This window comes from Vanessa atalanta, chromosome 13 (genome assembly GCF_905147765.1).
Source record: "Vanessa atalanta chromosome 13, ilVanAtal1.2, whole genome shotgun sequence".
Classification (NCBI taxonomy): Eukaryota; Metazoa; Arthropoda; class Insecta; order Lepidoptera; family Nymphalidae; genus Vanessa; species Vanessa atalanta.
This window is the reverse complement of record NC_061883.1, coordinates 9,552,780-9,565,037: the sequence shown is the minus strand read 5'-3', so window position 1 is coordinate 9,565,037 and position 12,258 is coordinate 9,552,780. Positions and strand designations below refer to the sequence as shown.

General features: G+C 30.3%; 1 protein-coding gene across 1 annotated transcript; it reads right to left on the bottom strand.

Annotated features, from left to right (window-relative positions):
- Nucleotides 1–417: 417 nt before the first annotated feature.
- Nucleotides 418–11,598, bottom strand: LOC125068374 (mutS protein homolog 4-like). The gene is made up of 14 exons (XM_047677473.1): nt 11,508–11,598; nt 8,139–8,287; nt 7,825–8,015; nt 7,634–7,755; nt 7,339–7,565; nt 5,905–6,234; nt 5,063–5,166; nt 4,585–4,687; nt 4,208–4,309; nt 2,842–2,955; nt 2,185–2,255; nt 1,960–2,097; nt 1,459–1,654; nt 418–675 (listed from the first exon to the last, which is right to left on the bottom strand). Exons 1-14 carry the CDS (start codon nt 11,596–11,598, stop codon nt 418–420), a joined length of 2,196 nt encoding a protein of 731 aa, XP_047533429.1.
- Nucleotides 11,599–12,258: the final 660 nt, after the last annotated feature.

Here is a 12,258-nt window from a genome sequence, read left to right as displayed (position 1 = left end):
GTAAAAGAAAGACCTAGAATACGTCGTTTTTAATTGTAAACTAAATGAAAATATTTTAGCTAATTTCGTCTTTAGCATATTACGTCGTAATAATAATCATAAATCCGTAACAATTTATTTTATTTATTTATTAGCTACAGGGTCATATCTTAATTAATTTTAATTTCTATTAATTAAAAAAGGGACACATATTTTTTTATATAACCCAACACATTGTCGGTTTATACAAAATTCGAATTCTTATCACACTATTTACCTAAGATTTGTTTTATTTAGTCTACAACATAGAGCTACTATTATTTTCTTAAACGTTTTAAATAATTAAGTAAATAAAAGTGTTATTCTTTTAATTGTAACAACTCTTAAATTGTTTTGACGATAATATATAATTTATAGTATAATTTGAACGACATTTATTTAGTTAGAATCACGAAATTCTAGTGGTGGGGTAAGAATGATTGTGTCCATTACTAGATCACAAGTCATTTTGTTAAGATCTTCGTTAATTTCGTTCAGCGTTTCCCTCATTAACTCTTCATCGATTGACATATTGCTGTCTTGTTCAGAATTTGTGCTTTCCTCTGAATTTTCTTCAATTATTTGAGTTAATGCACTTGCCAGATCTGATTCACTTTCGTCACTCTCAATTGATAATTTGCTGTCATCATTTGTGGACTTTTCATCTTCATTCATTACATTATCATTATCATTACCATTAAGATTTATTATTAGTTTGTCTGTATTATTAGTTTTACTTTCTGTGTTCATGCTATAATTTACATCAATAACTGTTTCTATTTCATCATTATATTTATGAATGCTAGTATCGCTAAACGCGTTAAGTAATTCATTAGATGATTTAACAGAAGTATGAATATTTTTAATGTTGCTTTTGGAGTTAGCTTCATGCGAATCATTGGAAGTTAATGCTTTAGTCGAATCTGATAAATCATGTGCCCTTTGTATCGTACTTTGCTTATTGCTTAAATCATTAGATGTAATCAAACTCTTTGTATTTTCAACAATAGATCTTGAATCTGATGTTTCATTACTTTGTTTTCTTCTTTCTGCACGTATTTTTGTTACTATTTGAGGATTTTCGATTTTGAATTGACGTATCATGGTTCTTATCAATTCATCGGGTTTGTAAGTTTTACGAGACTCATATCGAATTTTAGCACTTAAGTCGTATATTAATTGATCATCAGTTTTAAAAGGTGACGTATAAACCTGTGGCTGAGAAAACAAAAATAATTTAATATTAGTAGTATAATAATTATGTGGAATATTAAAAACAATGTGTTTGAACTGATTGAATGGATTTAATTAATTCTAACTAATTCTCCGTTGAATTGCAAATAAGATTCTCTGGAAGAATAATTAATTTGTATAAATTTATTGCAATAGTTTAAAATGTACCTATTTCATATAAGCGTTCCCACAAATATGTAAAATTACCTTATTATTTCTACTAATGAGTTCTGCGAGTTCTTTGGCCAAATTAATAGTTTCGGTGGGTAAATTTGTTCTAGCTGCTAAAGCTAATCCATAATGTTCTATTTTCGTTATGCCACTTTCAATCCTGTGTTCGTACACTAATTTCTTTTCGGAGGGATCAGAATTCGTCACCACTTCTTTCACAGTTGTGTGGCAGCTGAAAATTTTGACTAATAAAAATAACAACTCTCAAAATTTTCAGTGATAAGCTAAGGCCTTGCATGAAATGATTTGAATATTTATTTATTTTATATAACAAATGCATTTTTTTTTTATTTTGAGACACAATAAACGTACGTTTATGAATTTGTGACTAGTTATGAATAATCAAAGGATCGATGGTTTCAACCATTAATACAGTATAGGTATTAAATAAAAATAAAAAGATACTTATAACATTTGCTGCAAACATTTATGTTTTACAAGACTGAAAATATAATTAGAATTTCAATGTTACTTTACTTAATAACGTTGTGATACAAGTCTTGCAGTCTCGTGAGATAGATAAAGTGCGTAGTAAAGAAAGTAAAAGCTTCACTCATTAGCAGTTCTTCGCAAATGGCCCACGCCATACTTGTTCCTTCCTCGATATTTGTCCCTCTAAAAATATTTTAAGCGAACGATTGGAAGCAAAATTCTTTCCACTTAAATATTATAAAATATCCATGTTTTGAATATTTGACTCACCTGCACAGTTCATCTATGATCACTAAGCTTGTCGAAGTTAGACCGTTTAAAATATGCTGAGTCTCTTTCATCTGAAATAAAATCCTAAAGCTGTCTTTTGTGATTCACACTTAAATATTTTTTACGAAAATCTATGCTTGTTAAAATAAAAAAATTACCCATGACTAAAGAAAAAGTATTTTATTAGTATGGTTTAGGTCTTTTAAAGCGTGCGCTCAATGATGCAGCACCGTTTACATGGGTAAATAAGTTACGAATGCACCAGTCTTTAAGCCAATATAAAGAAAAGCATTTCCTTTATATTGTACAAGTATTGTACACCAAAATAAATAGTACTATATTCTTACTTAAAAATGTATATCCGCTGAAATTTTTATGTAGGGACAAAGAACCATTGCAGTACTTTTATTTTTAGGTCACGATACATTCATATATGTAGTTATATACAAAATAGATAACAAATACAGCAGAAAAGTTCGTTAGTTTTAAGATGGATGATGGGACAGAAAACTTAAAGTTTCCGCACTTCTCAAAACCTACGTTTGATTAATAATTAATATCAAAGTATAGTGATTTTAACCTTTTTTTTTAGTGATGTAATGTAAAAATCAATTTTATGAATCAATGTTTTATTTTCTTACGTATATTTATTGTTACCTCGATCACGTAAGTAGAAGCATTAAATTCTACGCTGTCATTGAAACCAATTCTCGAAAATATTCGATCGCACAACCTGAGGACAGCGTTCGTCGCTGGTAAGAAACAACCCAACTGAAACAAACGCCGAATATCTATTACTCTGACTGAGAAACAACTGCCTCAAACCTGGATCAAGAATTAAACATTCTGTCCTGTTTTTTGACAACTTATTTGACAAATTGTAAAAGAAAACGTTTTATAATTTATGGTTTAAAGATACAGTAGTAGACACAGCATGTATCTAACATGTCTTGCAAATCTAGATTTCGACATGGGCTTAACGTGCCAAGCTTCTAGCGTCCATATCATCCATCCATTGCGTTAGAGATGACGATAGCCGTGCATATCACACGGATATTTAATCCAATCCAACCGTTACCCTAGTCCAAAAATTTTGTTTATAAATAATATTTCCTATAAATTTATTTTGATTAATGGAAAAAAACTTTCCACACTAACTCTCGAACTTTTTTTTACTACGTTAGATAGGTGTCATTGAAATAAATTTAGCCAAATAAGAATATTTAAAATAATTCAATCGCGTTCTTATTCTAAATTGCACATCTAAATCAACTTAAAACCATAAAATCTTAGGTTATCTTTAAATGATGGTATAAAACTTATTATGTTAGTAAGTCACAATTTGATGCAATAATGTAAGCAATAAGCGATCCAAATATCTAATAAGAATTGGAACGTCAATGACCTCTATATGTCAACTGGCACTTGAAAAGTACAGTTTGCAAAATTATGTTTTTGTTTATGTACATATTATATTTGATATTTATGTGTCACACGTAACATGTTTTTTACATTGTTTATTTAACTGATTATGATGAATTTATAAATATTTTAATCTGGTAATTGATACTGTACACTATTATACTGTACAATATTAGCAAATGTTGTAACACTAAATAAATGAACTATAACGATTACGTTATATTTTTACGTTTAATTCGTTTTAAAATAATTTCAACTGTTTTTGTTTCTAAGTTTCCCTGCAACTAGCAGCGCTCGTATTTTTTATGAAAAAAAAATATTATGTGTTGCTTACCATACCTATCTAGTTTATATATTTACAGCTATGAACATACAATAAGTTGAAAATTAGTTTTAATTCTATGCTTCCTGTAACTCTTATTCGGACCGCATAGTAACATCAGACTCTTGTTATTGTAGATGTTTGTTACGACATCAGAAGTGGTAAGTTTTTTTTTTAATATTTTTTTTAACTAGGTAGGTAAATATTATATATATTCAACAAACATTTTAAAATAACCCTTTAACCTAATTTAGAATTATTTTTATTACTTTAACTTACTTGCGCCATAATTTGCATAATAGCAATTTGTTTTATATAAATACTTTTGCCTCCCATATTCGGCCCAGTTATTATTGTAAAATTTTTCTCTGGGCTCGCGTACTGGAATGGAATGTAAATGGATTGATGGATTTTTTTTAACTCAATTGAAAATATGATATATTTGTGAAAAACGTCCTTACTATATCGTTCGGGATGGGCATAGCCTGACTATTGTAGTCTAAGAGCGGATGCACGCTGTTACGTATTTCTAAATAATCATTAAAATCTGGTCGAATATATGAACCTATTGTGCTTGCCTTTAAAACAATATAAAACCATTATTATTTTACTCGTCAAGGTAAAAGAATGAAATGTTTTATAACAATTATCATTACATGAGCTAAAGCTAGCAAAATATCTAATTCAGCAACGTCCTCGCAGAGTGTGTAAAGACTCGACATGAAAGGACGAAGTTCCTTCAGTAATGAAGAAATAACACTGAAACAATATAGGTATTATTTTCATATTAGTTGACATATTGAAAGAAAATGTACCAAAATGATGCAACATAATGGTGGTCTAGGTTTGTGCACGAGTAGGTACCAATCTCTTGACTGTTGTGTATTTAAAACCTTTTGCCGTATCATTCTATTTGTTACATTTTGAAAACTGAGTGAGTGAAAATTATTTCTTTTATTTTTACATTAAATTCCAAAATGAGATTTCTTTTATTTATTCTTATACAATGTTTTATAAAACTAATTTTTTTGAGTACTTTTGAACGATACTTTTATGAGATTTTAGTTTACACGAAGTATAAATATATAGTAATTTCTTTTTTATTTAATCATAATAGCAAAAAAAAGATATCACATATTGCTCATCTTCTGTATTTCGTTCAGCGATTCCTTAGCCTGTTGGTCTAGTACGACTAGTTCTTCTGTGGTCATCGTTACACTCGCCCCATTGAACACTACCTATAATAAATTAAATTTATTATGTGTTTACATATTGAAAACTTCAGACACACTGGAACATTTCACTATTTATAATTAATACCTCGGAATGCTCGCATATATATTTAATACACATGGATTAAGATAGATGAGAGTTAAGAGCGATAAAGAAAAAACACTTTTTATCCTAGGGTTTTAGTAATAGATATATATTACTACTAGAAAAGTTTATGTTGTTATAACTTTTGATAGATTCAAGCTTTTTTAATGAAATGAAGACAAAACGGTACCTTTGAAGAATATGTTTATAATAATTTTAAATGATATCATCACATTACATTAAATACTTCCAATAATATTTTCTACCAGTTTTAAAAGTAGCCTCGAAAACATAATTGAGAATAGTAATAAATATATTTACTTATTTATTTTGATTAATTAATAAAGCATTCTTATAGATTGGAACATTATTAATTACGATAGATTTTGAGAAATTTTGTTCGAGATCTCATTCAACATGTAAACTACTATTTTCATGGGGACCAATTTGTTATTTAAAACATATAAGTGTTATATTTAATACATTTTTATAAAATTCCAATAATATATCGAAATGATTTATCATACTAGTTAAATTCTATAGGTTTTATAGATAAGATAATCTATGCGATCATTAAACATATTATAGATATATACAGCCAAAAATATATATTTTATTAATGTAAGAATAAGTCAGTTATTTTTTTCAAATAAAGATACCTGGATAAAAATAGGAGGTAGATCTTCGACTATGAATTGTCTCCTATTCTTTGGAGCAACGGGAAGGACGACATGGAATCCTTTCATGACATTTTGATTGAGACGTATCGGCAGGTCATATGTTTCACTTAATTGTTCAACAATCTTTTGGATGTCTTCTATTAGTTCGGAATAAGTCCTCCTCGCTACGTCTAGAAGACCATTTATTTCTGGTTTGACTGCAAAGCAACGTTGCAGGCTACCCATAGCGCCTTTCTCTAAATGTGCGTCGTCTTGTATTACATTGCGAATATGATTTGCTATTTCTTCGTAATGTGGATTTTCGAAATCCTTTAATGATAATATATTTTTTATTTATAAAAGTCTAATTGCGACTCGTCATACTATGAACTCAAATTAATAACATTTATAACGAACGAAGCTGTTAGGTACTGTGGTCGAAGCTGTAAAATAAAAAGTGCAAATATGATGCTCAACATGTCCATAAACCGCACCAAGCAGGATAAATAAAATAAAGTATACCTCTTTATACGTTAATATATAAAGGTATATAGACGTATCAGTTATATACAGTAAGAACACACTCCCTTCTGTTTAACCCTAGTATTCTACTATCGTGATTAATATAGCAGTATAGATTTACCATTTTAATTTTTCTTAGTCTTCCACTTTCAACATTTTTTAATGATTCCAATAGCTTTGGTACCATTTCCATTGTAGTTTTCAATAGTAGTGTCTGATTTAATTGAGCCTCTCCCAACCTGTCTATGTTCTGATTTGGTGATTCGATGCATAACAATAAAATCTTGTCTATATCTGACAATTTCTTTATTACGTCCTAGATACATACAGGACATATACTATTTAAAACTTTGTTTAGGAAATGAGTGTTTGAGTGAACACAAAAACAGTTAGTGTTTAGATAAACACTTATTACATATATATAATATGAAATCCAAAACGTCAAACCCCACCACTGGCTTCGTGTAAGTCCGTTTGGGTAGATAGGTAGGTACCATCCTCCATCACATTCTACCGACAAACGACAATACTTAGTATTGTTTTTTTTTCAGTTTGAAAGGTGAGTAAGCCAGTGTAACTATAGGCACAAAGGACATAACATCTCAATTCCCAGGGATGGTGGTGCATTGATTGTAAGGAATGTTTAATAAGTATTTCTTATAGCGCCAATGTGCATTGGTGATAGTAACCACTTACCATCAGGAGGCCCATTTTCTCGTCTATCTATATTTTAAAAAGGTTGATAGTTTTGTATATACAAAAAGAAAACTAAGCAAAATTTGTTATATTAGGACTAGAGCCGATTTTATTTTTACATTAAAAGTAAGATAAAACTTAGGAATAATATCTCCACACAACACAACCACTAATACCAATGTGTATTAGTGGTACAATTAATTAAAGTATCTGTACCTGTAAATCAGCCATTAAACCTGATTCACTTTCTATTAATTCTTGCACAGCATCTAATCTTGCTTCAATAAATTCTTTTTTACACGATGGCTGGAGTATAGCAGCTCTTAAAGCTCTAATTCCTCCAATAGTATACGTTGGCCCTAAGACACCTAGTAAGCAACACGTAGGTCCAGCCGAAGGCACTAATGGTTGAACTAGTTCTAACTGAGTTGCTGTTCCAACATCTATGAATAAACCGAGAAATTCAGACAACTCAAAAAAAAGGCACCCAGCATATTGGGAAATAATTTACCAATAATCATCGTATTTTCGGATGAATGATATTCGATCTTCAATGATTCTCTAGCGAATACTATGCATTGAATATATTCTACGTATTTTAAAACGGCAGCTGCAGCTGTTAGTGCGTAAAACCTACAAATACAAGTACTATATTTTAACGCTTATATTTTTTAAAGATAAAAATTCAGTATTTTATCGTACTTATGTAAAACTTGAAGATAAACGGCGCTATATTGTGGAGCACAAAGGGTTTGTATATTCTGCCGACCGGCCGCATCGTTAAAGTGCCGCCTTTGTACGGCAGTTAGATTTAACAAAGGGAAATGATCTTTTATCAATTTATAAAGTTGATTCACTTGAGGACCTTCGCAGAAAGTATGGGGCACTATTATCTAAAAAATAAATACAGTGCATGTTTTGTGAATTTGTCAATTGTATAAACTTCATAATTATATTTTTACGTGCGAATTGGAACAAGAAAAATAAATAAATAAATAAAGTATATTTATATGTACCTCAATAGGATTAAAAAGGTTAATTTTCGTGAGCGTATGTGAGTACAGTAGAGTATCACTAAACTGACACAATACCATATGAGGATGGCGTAAGTCTATGGCTGCTATACCTATTTCTCCACGAGCCATCCCACGCCCCTCAGATATCGCTGAAATTCACCACCATACTAATATTATAAATAATATATTCACCAATATAAATACTAGCCATTCACGTAAGTCCTTGAAACTTTTTATATATTTTATCGAAATAACGTGATATGTTAAATATGTTTAATACTGGTAAAATTAATCAGCACTTAAAATATTACAACAATTAAAAATATGTTTCTTACCTAAAATTACACTAGGGTCTACAGCTGATGTGCTTGTAGACCTTGCAGATCTAGTACCACTATAACCACCTACGACATTTTAATTAAATGGTGATAAATTAGAATTTCACGATTTCAACCAAAGATTTCAAATTTAGGCAAGTACTGCTGAATCTTCATGTTCTTAATTTATGTTTATAAAATATAATCTCGTGCTCATATTATATCATCGATTACGTTTCTGCTATATGTGTATCCGCTTACTTGTATAGTCGTTGAAAAAGCCCTGAACCTTATCTTTAAAAGGAGAGGTGGCTTTGATTCAGTGGAACATTTAAGGCCTGGTAATTAACTTTATTTAAAATTATTAGATGCTGTGAATTGTGTAGTTGTTTATCAAAATATTTTTTTAATGTAACATTATTTTAAGGGATTTCCCGTTTCTATAAGGTTGTGACATACCTACAGTAAAAACGGGAATGAACATGTAAGTATTTTATAAGTAATTACCTTATGATAAAAGTTAATGATGCAGAAAATGATTACAACAAGGAAGGAAAGTCCGAGATTATTATTACCTTATGATGATAACTTCTAAACTGATATTATTTTATAATTTGTCCTATATACGCTTAAAATTATCTTAGAAGTTCTTTTTATTATGATTATATGATGAAATATTATTGTTATACTTCCATCCCTTAAGCTAAGATTTTAATTTAATTGAATAATACTTGAATTACTTCTTATTTACAAAACAACAGATATTTATCAATAATGTTTATTTTATTTGGTTATCACACGTGATTTAGTCCAACTTTGCTATTTTTTTTAATTCGTTGTTCTGTGCTTAAAAAGGCAGCAGATCTAGGAACCCTCGCATGAAGGGTCAATAAAAGGTTTATGGGTATAGCTATGGTGAAATTCTTGGAGCCTGGAAGTTGGCAAAGTTTATTCTCCCGTGCCTGGGAAAAGAAAGTTGATCCAGCGCCTGATGTCCTTTCAGTGGTGTCGTCTTTGCCGTCCCATCAGGTTATGCGAATGCAATTGTGTACGCACATGCTTGAGAATCGTCGCTTGAGCAGACATTGGTCAGATTTCAGATTCATATTTTTTTTAAAGACACTATTTACCTAACTGTGTATTGTGCATTATTTGTCTCGGGCAAATCCCACTTATCCCATCTTACTAGTTATAATATGATATACGATACGTAAATATTAAAATTCATTGAACTGTACCTCTACTACTGCTGCTAATGTATCTCAGCGTAGACGGCCGGTTTTTTGGGGTACAAAAGTCTGAGGTATCAACAACAGCTGAATCATTGGCTAAAATGCGAAATGGAACCTGACCACTCGAAGATGATTCAGGCTTAGTTGAATTTGAGTTCGATACAAACCTGCGCGGATAAATAATATATTAATTGCTTAACCTCAGCCTGTATGAGCGAAAACTTCCTAACGGACACGAGTTTTGAATCTTTACCGAAGATCGCAGATGCAAATCTTGGCATGAACCATTGAGTTTTCATGTTCTTAATTTAACTCGTGGAAGCAGGGCCGGATCTACCATATGGCTTTTTGGGCTTCAATCCAAGGCCCCGTGGATTCAAGGGCCCCCTAGCTAAGTCAAGTCACAGTCAAAAATGCAATTAATAAACCCCATTCAAGTAATTTAATTCAAGTCTGCGTTCAGATATATCTTATGTGTGCCCCTAAGTAGTGTTAGTCCAGGGCCTCCTAAACTTATGGTCCGGCCCTGCATGGATGGCATTGAATAGTAATAATAAATAAGCTACAAACATACGTAAAAGGAGACAATTACCCAAGAAGTGGGTTTACGAGCTGTAACATATTTGTGTTCGGCATTGTGTTTCTAAAGCATATCTTACAATAGCGTAATTCTTATTTAAAGTTTGAAGAATTGACATAAAATATCTTAAGCAGATTATGCTTGTATCGTTTTCAATTTCCGCAATAGCACTTACTTTCTTTTAAAACTCGGGGGTAATCCTGAAGGAGGTCCCATAGATGACCGTACAGATGAAGTAAGTTTTTCCATATTAAATTGATAACGGGGCGCTGCGATTTTGCCTAATTTTCGAATTGTACTCATCGCTTTCTGTGGTTTCGGAGGAAACAGGGATATTGAACTGCGTATACCTTACATTAAAACAAAATAGAAGAAATTATACTTATTCTTTTTTTATAATTTATTGTTCAATAAATATGTATGAGAACAAGGTCAGGTTGGTAGAGTATTTTCTTATAGCAAGGCCTCGTTCTCCTTACGTATAAAAATGTAGGTTAAAAATAACAACAATTATAAGTGTCCTAAGAGCACAATGTAAAAGGTTTATGGGTTGAAACCGTTGTTGTATGGAATAATGCTGGTTTATTCGAGAATATAGCCGTTTACATTTATATATACACACTTATATACACTTTAATTATAGATTAAAATTCGTTGCTAGCTACCGATGAATGATCACGTACTTACGTAATCAAACACTTATGACTTAAAAAGAAGGTGACCATGACCTCCAGCATGGATACGTAATATTATTATCATCATACTAAAAGTAAAAAATATCAACAGTGGGTTCCTAATTTTCTGATTTTTATTTAAAAATACTTTTTTAACACGGACTTAACTTGAATATGTTACTAGTTTTGGCGTGAAGATTCGCTTGGTCCTTCCTTGATTAATCTAATTCGCTTCAGAGGTATAGCCGTGGAAGCGTAACAGACAGACAGTTACTTTCGCATTAATAATACTAGTATAGATGAGTTATCTTGTTCTTAAATATATCACAATCAACATATTGAGAATAATGTACTGAAGCGAATAAAAGCGGTTTTTTCGGCAAACGTAAATTAAATAAAATACAATTATTATTGTCAATGTAAATTGTTCCTCATTATTTTATTTTAAATTTAATTTATATTATAATTCTGTACTGTGATTTCTTGAACCCTTCATCATATATCTGATATAAATCTAATTCAAATGATATAATCTATGTTACTTGATCACTTTTTTTTCAACTTACCTCGTGCGGCATCTTTTCGAACTAATTCAGTTTTACATTTAGATCTTGTTGTTTCTTTGGAAGAAAGTATTTTATTTTGAATAACGTTCATATTTTCTTCGTAATTTATGTATTAAGTATGTCCAATTATATCTTTAAAAAGTATATAAGTTACTAATTCGAAGTAGAAGGAATGTTAAATTAAAAATATAATGTAAGTATTTTATTAGGAACTTATATAGTCAAATCATTTTCGTTTTCCCGCCATTTTTTTATTTTTAATTTACATAACCACTTAAAGGCAAAAATCGTAAATACTAATACAAACATGTTGACATTAAGTTATAAAACAAAATTATAACATCTAGTAAACATTTATAAAAAAACATCCTTAAAAATACTAATTTGAATAAGTACTAAAAAACATCGTATAAGTTTACTGTCATTATTCTATTATGCATCTATGAGGATGCAATAATATAAAGATTTGTATTGTATTTGTGTTAACGCAATTTAAACTAGTAAAAATGTTGAACATACATTTAAGGATACGAATGAGGAAAAACGATACAAGTACATACATAACAAAAGGCTTCATTAAAAGTATAATAAGATAAGAGAGCTAGTTTTTCTTTTGGTGCCAGAGGTTCAGAATTGCGATTCAATATTTCAACGGGGAATTGCTTTTTTTTAATTGTATATAGTTAATGACTTAATGATAATAATAATCTTGTGTAAATAAATGTATGTATATTCACGTATTGAAAAAAGT